At 42.1% G+C, this 15,828-nt stretch overlaps 1 protein-coding gene across 3 annotated transcripts in view; it reads left to right on the forward strand.

Annotated features, from left to right (window-relative positions):
* The window catches only part of gabrb2a (gamma-aminobutyric acid type A receptor subunit beta2a), a 37,285-nt gene extending 21,894 nt beyond the window's left edge, over positions 1–15,391 (forward strand). The window contains exons 4-10 of one of the 3 annotated variants that reach the window (XM_053880089.1): positions 1,039–1,259; positions 5,428–5,510; positions 8,901–9,038; positions 9,131–9,283; positions 10,296–10,540; positions 10,985–11,125; positions 13,261–15,370. In XM_053880089.1, the coding sequence (XP_053736064.1) occupies positions 1,039–1,259; positions 5,428–5,510; positions 8,901–9,038; positions 9,131–9,283; positions 10,296–10,540; positions 10,985–11,125; positions 13,261–13,617 (1,338 nt within the window). In that variant the 3' untranslated portion in view covers positions 13,618–15,370. Of the gene's footprint in view, positions 1–1,038; positions 1,260–5,427; positions 5,511–8,900; positions 9,039–9,130; positions 9,284–10,295; positions 10,541–10,984; positions 11,126–13,260 lie in introns of all 3 variants that reach the window. The other 2 variants (XM_053880091.1, XM_053880090.1) reach the window with 2 other exon arrangements.
* The last annotated feature ends 437 nt before the right edge of the window (positions 15,392–15,828 follow it).

Genomic DNA, 15,828 nt, shown 5'->3' on the forward strand with positions numbered 1-15,828 from the left:
ATAAAACCCACTAATAAATAATGAAAAAAAACTATATTGATCTGTTTTACTTGAGAACAATAAAAAAAGATAAAAACAAAAAGACAGCATGAACTGCATGTGTATTAGCCACTTGTTGCCATAACAACTAATTCAAAAGAAGCCGGTGGTCGCTGTTCCCTCCGTAAAGTACCTTTAGAACAAAAAGTGAATATCTTGAAGATTAATAAGTGCAACTGGTACATTTTTAGCAGACATGTTCATGTTTATGACGCTATATGTGCTTTCCATGTTGTTGGGATTTACTCAGATGATGAAGTATCTGAGCTCTTCTTTGATGCAGTGACTGTAAGTAGCCAGCGGAAGACAGCAACAGCACTGTTGCCCTGCTCCAATACCGTGGTAGTTGTCCGTGATTTGTCCTTTTGGTGTAAAAACCTGTGACATTAGAATCATCAAATATTCAAAACAGTTGAAAAAACGTGGAGTCGCTTCTTTATGTCATTTTTTTTAGATCTTATAAACTGAGTCACATATCATCTTCCGCCTTAAAATGAAACCAGTTAATGTTATCTGATGGATTAGAGTGACCACACATCTCCCTCATAGTGTTGTGGTTCAGATATCCTTAACCAGAAGATGTCGTTTATATAATATAATATAATATTACTCCTTTACTAATATTAATAGTGCACTGCAGAACAACACTACTATCTAGAACACTTAAATACAATGAACAGATGAAGTCCCACATTGTAACTTTATTTTTTGTTTTTGTTATTTCTGTGAACAAGTAGTCGATTTGTAGATACATCATATCAATCTCACAACCTAGTGTGCAATCCCTCCCATTGATCCCAGTTGCTCAAGTAGACAAAAGCTTTGACTGGATGTTCAATACAAGCCTTTTTATTTCTCATACATTGGTGAAAGTTGCCAGGAACAACTGATGTCAACAGACATAATACGGTGGATTTAATTGATTTAACTATATGAAAATAAGGTCAAAATATGTGCCGTATAGATCTTTATGATGATTTTTTTCTTCCTCCCGTACAGGACTACACATTGACCATGTACTTCCAGCAAGCTTGGCGGGACAAGCGTCTCTCCTACTCTGAGATTGCCTACAACTTGACACTTGACAATCGAGTGGCTGACCAGCTGTGGGTCCCAGACACGTACTTTCTCAATGACAAGAAGTCCTTCGTCCACGGCGTCACTGTCAAAAACAGGATGATCCGTCTCCACCCGGATGGCACCGTTCTTTATGGACTCAGGTAAGCCAATTACACTTCCTGTGTCATAGTTACGAGATTAAATCTGAGCCATAATGAGGAATGGACAGTGGGTCTATTGAGTGAGCTATAATTATTAATCATAATCCATAATGTGGCAGTTCAGAACCGGCCCTGGATCTGCGTGTGCACAGATGAGTTGTACACAGCATTGATCCGTACCGCTTCTTTTCCTGATCCATCACTCCCTCTTCTTTGTGTTTCACTGGTGGGAAAGTTCCCTGGTTGGTATCGATGTTTTAGAATGGGATTGTTGCTAGTTTAGTATATTGCAGCGTTCTATTATCCCTCGCTCGACAGAGATACTTGCGCAAAGACCATTTAAAAAATTTAAGTATCTGCACTGCACCAGTTTCATATCATCTGTGGAGAGAGGGGCACGCAACCTCTAAATATACTGTACTTTGCAACACAGCTGAAGAAAGAAATCGTATCAGAGTGGGGGGTTTGTTGCTCTCTCCTGCCGCTGCAATTTTATTTTGGATTTTTGGGGTATGTTTTAGTTTGATTCTACTAAGCTCAGACGTAAGCTAGAGTGAGCCAGGTCAGTCCGTGAATGCATTGAGCGTGCTGACATAACTCCAGAGATGGCTGACTGGTCACGGCATCATGAGGGATGTGGACAAGATGGCTGGACAGAGTCTGGCAGATACAGAGTAAACTCCTGAGATGACCTTCACATATTCAATCTAGAAACGACTGCAGTCTATAAATAGACCTTTTTTTCCTTTTTGGAGGTAAAAGCAAATTATGAATTTATATAACTCAAATGATCTGTTGAAGATGGATGCTTTGTAGTATAGCGGAACCAGTTCAGTATTGAGAAGAAATTATTTAAATGTGGAGAGAATATTTTTTTCAACCAAAAAAAAGTAAAGGAGAAATGTTGTGAAATGTAAAATAAAAATATTTAAATCTAATCATAATCTAAAGAATGAGAATAAAGACATTTAAAAAACATGTAAACATCCATTTGGAAAAATATATTTCAGCTATAGATACATAAGAAATCGAATGATTAATTGCGAAGAGTGCAATGGAGCTTTATGGAAATACATTCTGAAGACATCAGCATGTAAGCTGCTGTTGATCAATGTTGACGCCTGTGTATATAGCTGTGTTCGAATGACTCCTGACTTGTTTTGAAATGGTGAAAATATCAAGAATCCCTTCAGCCTGCCGCCGACCCTCTGAGCTCGCAGAATATTCTGGCTTCTTTTGTAAGCGGACGTATCTTTGTGCTATGGAGACTGACGTTGTCTTTTGTCATGACGAGGAGTGTTCCACTCTGCCGCTCAATAGATGACATCGCATGGCCAGAAGGAGAAAGCTGCTGAGTGGAGAAAGAGGGATTTTATTCTGCCTTTTTCCCTGTCAGTGCTGCCAATACAAGCTTAGCGTCGTCTTGAAAGTGTTCCGCCTCCAAAGGGTTCATTTGGGCCTTTAGATTTAAATTCAGGTGGTTCTGTGTTCACGAGGCGTGTTTAGTCACATGCAAGACCCTTTTTTTCTGAGACGACTCTGCAGACATTTTCAAATTTGGCAGAGCCCGGAAGGAGGGAGATGATCCTGCCATGTTTTCTCAACTCATCACGGGCACTCCGTTCAAAATGGAGGTGGATTCTCCGTCTTAATTAGGCGTTTATTACAATGTGCGCATTGTAAATAGTGCGGGTTGAGATTGAAATGCCTCACCTTCTCTCACCTTGAAGTGAGATTTTTGTCTCAGAATATGTGTTGGTGTTGTGTGCCCGTAAACAAGGTCATTCGGAATAAAGGTGCACAGGCTGCTTTAGGGAACGTACAGACACATTCACGCATGCACAAACACTCACAGGAGTAGGGAGGAGAGAAACTGCCTTTTTTAGAACTCCATGTCCTGTTAACTCAGACGCAAAGCAAATGTAGCGTGTTTGAATCTGTGGTCGGACGGAGAGATGGACTGGGCTTTATGTTGATGAAAAGCAAACAAGCCTGCTCTTCATGATCTCTGCTGCTGCTGCTGCTGCTGCTGCTGCTGCAATGATCCACTGCAGCAAAGACCAAGCAGAGGAGGAGGAAGAGAGACAAACACTGGAGCAAAGAAACCCCCATCTGTCTCTCCTCCTTGTTTTGGACGTACTAGCAAGGCGAGGGGATGCAGAAGCAGCTCTTGATCACTGAGGCAGAGTCTCTCCTCAGACAAAAAATGCTTCTGCTGATGATGTAGGTGGGCTATAAATAGTCTGTTATTTTTACCCCTGCCATTTTGGCCTCAATTTTTGCTTCTCCCCTCCGTTTCCTCTGCCAACGTGTGGCGACGGGGATGTCGGCCGATGAGCCACCGGCGTGTAATGGCTATTTCACCAAGTTTTGGCCATCAATGGGTAAAGTAGGACAGACAGAAGACAATCCCCCGGTGAGGCCTTGCTAACTGGCTCTTACGTAAGGAACCAGGAGGGAAAGAAGGCGGCGATTCAGGAAAGAAAGAAAGACTGTGGCTCTACATGTCGGGGAAAAAAAAGAAATCCCACATTTGCCAGGCCGGTCCCGGGGGAGAAGCACATCTGATGTAGAAGGATTTCAAATAAACTTCTGCTCTTAATTATTAAAGACGAAGGCCTGCCGAAGACAAGTGTGTGTTTGGGAGGAAGCTTTAGGGAAGATTGATGCTGGTTTAGATGCTCCATTGTCCCTCTGCTTCCTTAAGTGATCAGATGAATGCGGGAGCGATACTGAGCGCCAACATTCATGCAGCGCATCTTGGAAGGTCCACATTTGATGGATAATTTATTATTAGGGACAAGTAGAGCTGTGCATTGGAGTCAGTCTGTTAGTTCTGACCTGCCTCGACATGGCGAATTTGGTGTTTAGCGGCAGCTTTGGGCAAATAATGGAAAACATTGCACTGATAGTTATTCTGGGAAACTGAGTTCATATGTTTGTCAGTGCTTGTTGCCGTTCCATGATGATCCTGGTTAGCCAAGTTACTGTGGTTACTCTGATTTCCTCCTGCAGTTCAGTAGTAGCAAAGCAGCTATTTGGTTGAACATGAAGTGGATGTTGCTCTGCTTCAGCTGTGACCACCTCACATGGCTGGAAAGACCTCACGGTGGACAAGAGATATTTGCTTTCATCTCATAACAGAGTGGATTTTTTTTTGCTTCACCCTGTTGGAGAAGCTCAGCATTTTCCTTTGCAAGTCAGTGCATGGGCAGTGTATTTAATCGACTGCTGGAAAAGACTGAGGAGGAATAAAATGAGGCGCCAAAGGCAAAGACAAAGATCGAATATTGTGGTTAATAATCTCTAAAGCATTTATGTGTTGATATTGTGAGAGTGTTGGTTATCTTCCAAAGGTTTCAACTCAGTGCTTTCATTAGCTACAAAATAATTGGTTTTGTATGAATTGCTATGAACTAATTGCAGTCCAGCCTTCTTTAAACATAAGCGAATGTGAACACATATGAACTTGGGGCTCATGATCATAGGTTTTACTTCTACATTTGTGCTTTTCTCTCAGGTGATTTAGCAGCTGCTTCTGAGACCTTCCTGTGCAGTGAAAGTAAATTTAGAAATATTCATAAGGCAGTGTGTATGAAATTAAACTGGCAATAACTGGGCTGTGAAACAACATATTTCTTCAGATGATCAGTGACAAATATTCTTTCTGACCAGCTGTGAATGTGTGGACCATGTGACAGTCAGGACAAGGGGAACCCCCCGCTCCTGCTTCGTCCAGTACTGGGAATTCTCCCATCGACTGTGAAAATGTTTGAATGTCTCTCACCTGGACTTTAGCTCCAGTCACTGTATTGTCTATCTATCTATCTATCTATCTATCTATCTATCTATCTATCTGTCTATCTATCTATCTATCTATCTCTCTACTCATTCTACAGCTGTTTACATCTGTAGAAGGTATTATAATGATAGAAAGGCTTTAGTATTCCAAAAGTGAAACAAGTCATTTGGTAACCAGTTTCAAGGTTGTTAAGATAATTTACTTTGGAATTACGCTGTTTTTCACCACTGGGTTTCACCTTCAAAGAAGGTCACTGGCAGAGACATCCAAGAAGTCATTCTAGATTTTGCAGTTAGAGCTGCATTTGGATTATAAATCTTAAGCCTCAAACCTCACAGCCAGTGTTTTATCTTTTTCTCTTTTAAGGATCACCACAACTGCAGCGTGCATGATGGACCTGCGCCGGTACCCTCTGGATGAGCAGAACTGCACTCTGGAGATCGAAAGCTGTAAGTACCGTTGTCCCTGACAACCAGCTCTCACTCCCACATGAAGACGTAGATTTCAACAGAGCCCACGTACACATGCAGCGCTAAAATCCGGAGGCTGGGAACAGTCTGTCGCCCCAGCAGAGGTAGAAGGCAGGTTGATAAGACGGGCATGTAAAATGCTGAGAAAGGCTGATGAGATATCAGCAGATACAAATCAAGAAGTGGAACATCACAAATGGCTCTCTGGCTGATAACATCCTCCGTAATTAATTCAACTCCCGGCGTGGAGCGCTTTGATTAGGTCCTGCGATTCAAGACTCCACCGATTACGGGCCTCTGGTGTGACGTCAGACTCCAGCAGCCGCCATGTTTGCTCAGCACGAAGACTCCAGAGTGGAAGCGAGGGAGCAGAATTGTGGGCCAAGGATGTGTTACCGGGATCCGTCTTTCTGCGCTTGATCTCACTCCAGCCAGCATGTTATGTTAAGCAGAGTGGGTCAGAACCGCCTCTCTCTCTCTCTCTCTCTCTCTGCCCATCATCCACTCTTTCCGCTTCTCATCTCTTTTCTGTACACAGACTCATCCGCTGCTATTTTCTTCCATCTCTTTTTATCTCTTCATCGCACACACTTGCATTCATACTTACACACAGAGCTCCAGTTTTGATCACCAGGCAGGATCTGCTCATCTATGGATTAACTGGCAATGGTTTTAACGTTGGAATCGCTTCATGCCTGAGCCCGCTATTTTATTCACACTAATGAGCCCAGAGAATTCCCACTTCCCTTGATAAACTTGATGCATTTTTAACAAACACGAGACTTAAATCCACCGATCCCCTGATAGATCAGCAGCTCTGGCTGGGGCCAGCCGCCCCCCATACTGAGCAATAATTGATTTGTGACTGAAGACGACAAGCGTGTGCATACAAACAGAACATACACCGGCGCCCTTCAAATGTCCAACAACGCATGAATGCGTATTGATTTATGGATAAACTCGGCTATAAAAAGAGAGATTTTTCCCACATGATTGCACAAAGTATTATTTTTATGCCTGATAGCCAACAGCTCCGGGAATTGACTATTGACGTACTCGTGGGAAGAACATCATAGCGGGGGAAAACAGCTGACATCATGAAGAACTTCACCAAATAACTGGATAGCTTTAGTCCAATTTATTTACATAGTGATTCAATAAATAATTTTGCTACTGACTGACAGTGGATGTCGATAAAATGATGTTTCACTATAGGTTTGTTATCGCTTAAAACCTAGTCATTTTATCGTCTGTTGAGACGGCTGGTGTTAGGCATTTGTGACAAATACTTTTAAGTATGTTTGTCAAAAACATATAGAGACATTTGCAAAGTGTTTCATTGTGATAACTATCAGACTGTGTATCTCTGTTGTAACCATTTACTGCGGAAAAGTCTGCCATCAAAACATTCTCAGCAATGACCATTATTCTATTTCAAAACAGGAGTGAGTCACCTCCTGAGCCAGCTGGTGTAGTTGCTGATTTTCATTCCATCTCAGGAATGTTTTTGGAAAGTTCATAATATATTATTCTCATCTGTCCTTGCGGAGAGACCGGCAAGCTTTAGATGCAGACAGAAACACTTAAACTAAGTCATGTATCAGCTAATAATATCCAAAGGTCTCCAGAGGGGGGGGGGGAACTGTGACGTTTGCTTCATCTCAACAGCAACCCAGTATTACGTCAACCTTCACTTTCAATCCCATCATCACAGGAACAAAGAATTGTGTTCTTTTAAAAGAAAGACCCACCAAGTTTAATTATTCATGCTGTCTGAGTAGGTCACTGCCTCGATTTTAAATATGAGGCAGACAAAGTAGCAAGTGCGGAAACAAGCAAGAGGATGTTTCTTTTCCCCTTTTTAACTGACATCTTGACAGATTACAACTCAGGACTTCGTATTCCAGAAGCTGGCGGAAGTCCTTTTGAAAATCTTTAGTGTGATAGAGACAACCTGTTATTGTTTTCGTCAGGGAACTCTGTTTTGCTCTGATAGGTAGAACCATTTGATGTAGTTGCTGCATAGCTGTAGTGTTGCTTCAGACTGTTTTCTAGAAAGTTGATGGCGTCCATGTGTGTGTTTTCACAAGGTGTCAACAAATTCCACCCACAACTGTGCTATGTGTTGGCAGGGAATTTCAAAATTGCTACTGATAACTGGAGGCAGGACAAAGTTTATCCAGTGTTGATTCAAGATCTTTAGATGGGAGTGGATGTAGTAACAGACGCCACTAGATGATGACTGGAATATTGTTTTATTGTCTTTTTAACCATCTCATAATAAAAGATGTTTGCTTTCCATAAACACAAGTGATGATAGCTGACTACTAAGGAGGCAGAGTTTAAATGCAGAGACAGTGTTAGCATGGCGGTTGAATGCGTTCAGCGGAACACTGAGGAAGCTGCCCAGTAAAATCAAGACCACACATTCTCACTCAAAAGGCATCTATAGCGAATATCTTCAGGTGATTTTTGCATCCTATGTTGACACAAACATCACCCTTCAGCGTTGCATGTTGACCCACTTGGCTTTGAATTGAAGCAGAAGTAAAGATGGTGGTTGGGGTTATCCATGGGATGGTGCACCTCTCGCTCTACGCAGTATGATGTGTCACTTGTTGTAAATCTTTCTAGTGCTAGTCTCGCGAATAGAATAAATAAAAATGAATGTCTGTGTTGTAAACACTTGCATATTGTCAAATCTAGCTTTAAATCTTTTTATTTGAATTTTAATTGCTCAAAATGGGGGGTGAACGATATGTGTCTTTTGTCCAATGGTCCCATACATTCAGTGTTTTGGGTTGTGATGGTCATGTTGCCCCAGCCAATTCTCCTCCTCATGTAGATTGTGCAAAGAGACCGATGTAGTCATGACTGGTCAACTAATGAAACCCTGGGCGACTAATTTAATAGTCGACTATAGTCGACTGTGTTGGCTAGTAGTTGCACACATTACCCAAGTGACATTTGCCCGAAGGTTGCTCAGGAACAATTTCACTCCATGGAAACACTGATGTGTCAACACTCAAGGCTCAAAGATAGTCGCAATTGGGCATCTTGGACGTCAGAATGAGTTGGCTGAGCACCTTTAAACACCTTTAAACCGCTGAGTAAAAATGAGTTGTCGAGCTTTGAAAAAAGTGCTGCTTCACTTTGACTGTCAGTTTTCGCCACCACTATAAGATTTTGATGATTTGGTGACCTAAAACACCAAAGAAGCAGTATAAAAAGTTTGTAGATTTTATCCTGATCTGCAGGCTTTTCCAAGCTGTTTCCTGTGAAGCGCTGAACCGATATAAAAGTTGACACCATCCTTTGCATCAGCTGTGATCTGATTACAAGCGCTGATTATTTGTCTCTCCTCTGCAGATGGTTACACCACAGACGATATTGAGTTTTACTGGCGCGGCGGCGATGGAGCAGTGTCTGGTGTCGACAGAATAGAGCTCCCGCAGTTTTCTATTGTCGATTATAAACTCATCTCCAAGAACGTGGTCTTCTCCACAGGTAAATGCCTTTTCCAAATGATGAAAAATGCTTTCTCTCTCAATGTCAGGAGGAAAAAAACATTTTTTTTTTCTATCAAATTCTTCCTTCAGGTTCCTACCCTCGCCTTTCCCTCAGCTTTAAACTGAAGAGAAACATTGGTTACTTCATCCTGCAGACATATATGCCTTCCATCCTGATTACCATCCTCTCCTGGGTCTCCTTTTGGATCAACTATGATGCCTCGGCTGCCAGAGTGGCCCTGGGTAGGATCGCCTCGTCTCTGCTGAGCAATGACCCGGGGATAAACAACCTGGAGCTAAATGACAGCACGCTATAAACACAGCCACTTTGGCGTCCTGCAGCCTTTTACGTTGAGATTCGCAATCGTCTGTCTTGGGCCCGATCGCCGCTTAGACCCCGCTTCTTTTTCCTGTTAGCTCTGAGCATGTGAGCGATAGCAGTTTGTAATGGGCTGCGGAGATAAATGTCTGTTGTTGTTCAGACATGACTATATGCATGACTCACGCTGCCAGAGAAGCGATGCAGCTCGACCTTGAAGCACATTGTCTTTCTCTCCGTCTGTCTTTCATCGCTTATTTTGGCTTGTCAAGGCCTGCTATGATGAGGCTAATGACATGCTATTATTAAATGTCTACGAGCTCACTGTAGTTGCAAAGAAACCTTACAGGAAACATGCGTCACTGCTGTCACACACCATTTGTTTGAAAGCGGGGCACATGCATGTGACTACGTAGGTTTAACAGCCAGCGTTCCAACGTGAAGTCCGTGCGAGGCTGGGCTTCGTCCCCTGGGCTCCTATGATACGTGTGAATTTGACCAAGTGCATATTGTGCATGAGGAGCGCTAATCCGCCCAGCACAGAGCACATACGAACAGGTGTGCTCCGCAGAAACTAATCGCAGATGTTTACGGCTTTGATATACATCCAGCTGGAAGTTTCAGTGGAAGGGGAACTAGCTCAGAGGCGTATTTAGTTCACTCGTACATAATGGAGTGTCATGAAGGGTAGTCGTGGCCACTCGCCTCACACACCTGAGTGCCTCTTGCTAAAAGGGAAATGAGAGAAGAAGAAGAAGAACCTTCCACACGTAGATGTATTATTCACCTCTCTCAGGAGGCGCTAGCGCAGTCTGACCTGGTGGTGGTGTTTCAGGTGAAAATGTTCTATTTCCAGCCAGGTTCTCTGGGATGGTGGCCTGTCAGTGCGTAACATCTTTCCTTTCTCTCCAATGGTGTGACTCTATCGACTTCCAGGGATCACCACGGTGCTGACCATGACCACCATCAACACGCACTTGCGGGAGACGCTGCCAAAGATCCCCTATGTGAAGGCTATAGACATGTACCTGATGGGCTGCTTTGTGTTTGTCTTCCTGGCCCTGCTGGAGTACGCCTTCGTCAACTACATCTTCTTCGGCCAGGGTCCTCAGAGACAGAAGAAGGCGGCCGAGAAGGCCGCCACCGCCAATAATGAGAAGCTGAGACCCGATCCCAACAAGGTACAGGCGCAGCCCAGCGTCCACCCAGAGGTTTCTGTCCCCATCATCTAACGTGTGTGACTGTTTCTGTGTCAGCAATGACTTCTTTTCTGCTCTTGAGGAAAATTTGATGCTGTGACCAATGTCTTTTTTAACATCTCTCTTTGCTAGCCATCCATTTTTATGTGGTTTATATCGACAACAGCTGAATGAAATTGAAAAAAAAAAAGATTATTGGGTGGTAACTGAAAAGAGTGAATCACTTGCTTTTGTTTTGTCGGCATATTTCTGTGTCTCTAAAAGGCCACGGTCCTGTAAAACTCTCAAGGCCCTCCACATTTTATTCAGCTGCTCCAGTTAGCCGGAACAACAGCAACATAAAAAGAGATAAAACAGCCTTTCCTTCTGAGTGTGGCAAGCTACGATTTCCCCCAAGTAACAAGTGCCAATTTTGTATGCTTGCAGTGGCTGGTGGGAAATGTAGTTCAGAGAGATGATGCTCTGTATGCCAGAATGAAACAGAGGGAAATTGACGCGTATGACTCGATGTGGGATCCCATCTTTGTGGACGATGCCGCATTAGGACTAGGCGAGCAAAGAAATAAGGTACTGAGGTTTTGAAAGTCAAAACTATGTCATAAATCTGAATCAATCCAGATCAGAGGAAAATGCTGTAGTTTTTGTGCATTTCTTTGATTTCTATAGATTTTGAAGGCAACCTCGATCATCACTCCCACCATTGTGTTTTTTTCCCTCTCTTGGTTTTGCTCTTCATGCATTTTCCTGACAAACATGACTCAGCAGTCAGATTTCTTCAGATTTAGTGTGAACTTTGCAACATTTTAATGAATGGACCAAACATAAGAGGAGAAGAAACGATTCTCTCGATTGTCTTCCAAGCTCCCAACCTCATTCGATGAATCTGTCATAGACAACAATGGATGGTCATTTATGCATAAAGCTTTAAATGCAGTTTGCCAAAACAAACCAAAAAAAAAAACAAAAAAACAAGAAGACAAATCAAAGCTCTTATTCTCATGGAGACAGGATTGGATTGCAGGGCCGTTCTCCTCAGAAGTCAGGCTATGGATGAAGAAATGTTGATCCGCTCACTTTTCCCACAACGTCTCTCCTGACCTGCCCTGAACCTTTTGAGCCTCCATCTTTGCCAAGTCCTCGCTCTTCCTCTCAACCTTCTCCTGTCACTTTTATTTTGACCTTTGAGTTCCTCTTTTTGTTTCTTCAGTTTGTCTTGTGAATCAACAGAATTTTAACCACAGCGGTTGAAATTCTGAGATGACAATGAAGACTTCTCCATGACAGTCAGTTGTTGCAGTTACTCTCCCAGGAATGTTCTGTCATAGTCTGTGCTTGTGTTATCACTCAGAGCCAGATCAGACTCTTAGATATTTGGTTTGTGTGCTTTGTGGCCATTTGACTTTGACGAAGTGAGATGAATCAGTTGTTTATTTAACTTCTTATTATTGTTTGTGAATAGTATGATTTGGCACGATAAAAAAAAAATAGAAATAATAATTGTGTTATAATAAATTATTTTGCAATGTCCACTTTTATTCCTACTCTATTGTATTTTGGACATTGTTTCTTTTAATATTTATTACAATAACAAGTTTTATAGTAGAGTCTACTTTTTTACCTAACTAAAATTCCATAACATTCAGATGAGGGAACATACTGTATATTATGTGCAATAGCAGCATAGTAGTCAGGAATGAATCATCAAAAAGTACTGATGAATTTTTTTCTTTAGCCTGACTATATTTTACCCTGCAACGTTCACTGAAACTTAGACAACACCATGTTCATCCATTATTTACTGTAAATTGGCAAGTAATTTGCTTATAATAGATTAATATGTGTCCCCTAATGTGTAATGAGTGTTGTGCTATAATGTGTTATATTGATAATAATATAATATAATTATAGGTGGGTTTTGGTTAAAAAATAATATGAGAATTTGTGATTGTAATCTCAATTAATCGCACTTTAATGGTATCAGAATATCTGCCACGAGACGCCACATTTTTCAATTGGAATGAATTCGGTATATGACTGAATCAAATTATGGACCCATACACACATTTAAACAACAAAATATTGTTTATTTTGCGTCAGTTTGACAAGGGCACAATAAATCACGATGGTGGCTAAAGTTTTTATATCACCTTATTAAAACAAAAGCTCTTTTAATGTCTTGAAAATATTTGTATAAGAATTAAAATTTTACAATATTAAATTAAATTAATTGATTTTTTGTATTGAATTAATGTAATAATGTTGTAAGTAGTGGTCTCACCACTAAATATAACACATTCTCATCTGACCAGATTTTAGTATAAATTGTATAAATTATATGTATCTGTGCTAATTCATATGCAAATAAAACATGTCTTCAATTGCCTATAAACGTTCCCAACCATAGAGTTGCTGATGGTTACATTAAAAAAAGAGCATAAACTTCACTTTTTATCTTCGGCTGCATCACACTTGTTTATATGCACCGCCCATCACCGGTATAATTTCCGACGGCGTCCGTCCTCGACTCAAAGTTGGATGGCCACAACGTACGTGTTATAAAACGCCTTTAGTTAGCTTAACACTCTTTGACTCATTTGCATTATTCATGATAACACCTCATGAGTTTGTGCTGGTTGTACCCGCTGTGACTGGACCACTTCCTCCTGGCAGTCTCTTCTCATCTTATCTGCGCCCTCACACAGATGACTCCCGACGACAACATCCTGTTCAGCACTCTGGAGATGAAGAACGAAATGGGCGGCGCCGGGGATCTGTCCCGAGGCCTGGGAGCACCCGGGGACCCGCGCAACACCATGCTGGCCTACGACAGCTCCACGCTGCAGTACCGCAGGGCAGCCATGGCCCGCCAGAACTATGGCCACAGCGCCCTGGAGCGCCACGCCCAGAAGAAGTCGCGCCTACGGAGACGGGCCTCCCAGCTCAAGGTAAACATTCCGGACCTGTCCGACGTGAACTCTATCGATAAGTGGTCCAGGATGATCTTCCCCACCGTCTTCTCCTTCTTCAACGTGGTCTACTGGCTCTACTACGTCCATTAAACCCGGAGGCGTCTGGTGGTCATCCCGCAGCGTTAAACACAGGGGGAGGAAGGAGGATTTAAGAGAGAGAAATCAAGCGTGAGGTGAAACAGTGCACCAACTTTTCCAGCTGGTAGCTTTTGGAGATGGCGTGGGGAACGCAGAGACTTTTGGATGGACTGCAGCTGCACCCAACACTTCAGTCAGCAATGACTCTTTCAGGATCTGGTCTACACCTTATTACCACTGACAGACACTCAAAAAAAGAAGAGTTTTAAAAAGACAAAAACGGTGCCTGTTCCAGAATTTCAATATATCACTAATATTTGTCATTCGTAGCTTACTCTCTGTGGATCAAATATTTATGCTTGTGTTTGCATATACTTTAAGACTTTGTTTTGTTTAGTATCTATTTACTTCGTAGCCGAGCTGTCTGCATCCAGGAAAGCTTTATAAATGATTTTCAAGGAGTCATCCTTATAGTCTATTTTCCTATAATTACTGTATATCAAAAACATCCTTTAAAAGCATGCTTACTTTTGGTTTCATTCGCATCCGGGTCGCGAAGACACTGATGGAGCGGCTTTTTTTGTTCTATAGTAAAAACCTATTATAACTAGCCAACAGCAAGCAGTAACCATTTCGCCGCTTCGGCTGGAGCGCTGCTGGACAACACCACGTGGACCGAAAGGGGGGCGCTCTTCTCTCTGGACACGAGACGCTCTCTCTTTCGTTGAAGGCCCCTCACCGTCCGGCAGAGGAGCGGGACCCTTGGACTCCGGCGCTTTACCTTCTCGTCTTTTGCTGTGCTGACAGAGTCGCCACCTGTTATTTTTTTAAAGAGAATATTTGACTTTCTGCTGCCATCGTGTGAAGAGCTTTAGAGGTGGAGAATGGCTTTAACGTGTGTGTACCAACCGCTGGTAGATACATCCAGTTTAGGCCCTTTTCATCGCAACCACTGTTGCTGCATAAATATGGCAATCCACAATCATTATCAGTAGAAATGAATGATAGAAGTATGTTTCATTGTGGTTAGGTTTCTGTTTTGAGAACTGTAGATAAACATAAATCATATTTAAAGAAAAAGAAAAGATTCATTTTTATAAACCAATACTCACATTATGTGTAAATATTATGAATTTACTCTATTTAAATGGGTCTCTGTTGTTGTTTTTGCAGTTGAATTCAAGATCAAATGTTCATTCAGTCAAAAAAAAAAAAAAAGGAAAACGCAATTTAACGGAGGAAAACAGAAAAAAAACAGCATTGACAATTTTGCTGACGATGTACTTTTGGGACTTTTCTCTCTTTTATTTCTTTTTAACGGACTCTTAAAGCACCTACTTGCTGAAACTAAAGCACTTCCAGACACCTGTGAATTTTGGGTCGATGTTTGGTTCTCCTGAAACACAGTAACAAGGAACCCGCTATATCCAGGCATTGAAGTCAGGCGTATTTTGTATAAAGTTTATGTAAATTCCAATTGTAATATTTCATAAAGACTGTAAATATATTGTGTAATGATTGTCAGCAATTATGAAGATGTATCTAAATTCAATTAAAAACTTAATTCAGTCTATCACTTCAATGAGGGGATGCTTGTTCTGTTTGTCCTGGGTGAGTGTGCGCGTGCGCGTGCGTGCGTGAGACCGTCCGCGCTTGTGGCTGCATAATAGATGGAGGAGATGGGCGTGCGCCTCTGGGGACATTAACGCACGGAGCCGTGGATATGGACACACTTGCCAGCTCCTGGAGCAGAGTGCATGCTCCAAAAAAAGACAGGAAGTGGAGGAGAATAAAGAACAGGATAGAGAGAAACACTCAGCTCGTCCCCGAATTTACCTCTCACTCAGCAGAACAGCAGCCGCCGCACGCGCTCTCCGACCTGACCGCAGTCGCAGCCTTAAATGGATGCGCTTGAATAATGGATGCTGCGAAACTCTGAATATTTAATATTTTAAAAAGGATTTTGTTCTGCCGGTGACAAATGTGAAGCTAACGCTGCTTTTGAACTTGAACACAATGAGGATGTAACAAACAGGACGTCGCCTACTTCACCATTCATTCATCGTCTGCTTTGGAACTGAATAGAAACTGAAAACATAATGGTCGCTGAACTATTTAAAAGGTTTCCAATGCATACTTGGATATTTGTTGCAAATAAAGACAAACAAATGTGAGGGGAAAATGTAAGGAAAAGAGGCACAGTAGCTCAGGGACAATCTGATT

Source organism: Synchiropus splendidus, chromosome 11, assembly GCF_027744825.2.
Source record: "Synchiropus splendidus isolate RoL2022-P1 chromosome 11, RoL_Sspl_1.0, whole genome shotgun sequence".
In the NCBI taxonomy this organism is placed as follows: domain Eukaryota; kingdom Metazoa; phylum Chordata; class Actinopteri; order Syngnathiformes; family Callionymidae; genus Synchiropus; species Synchiropus splendidus.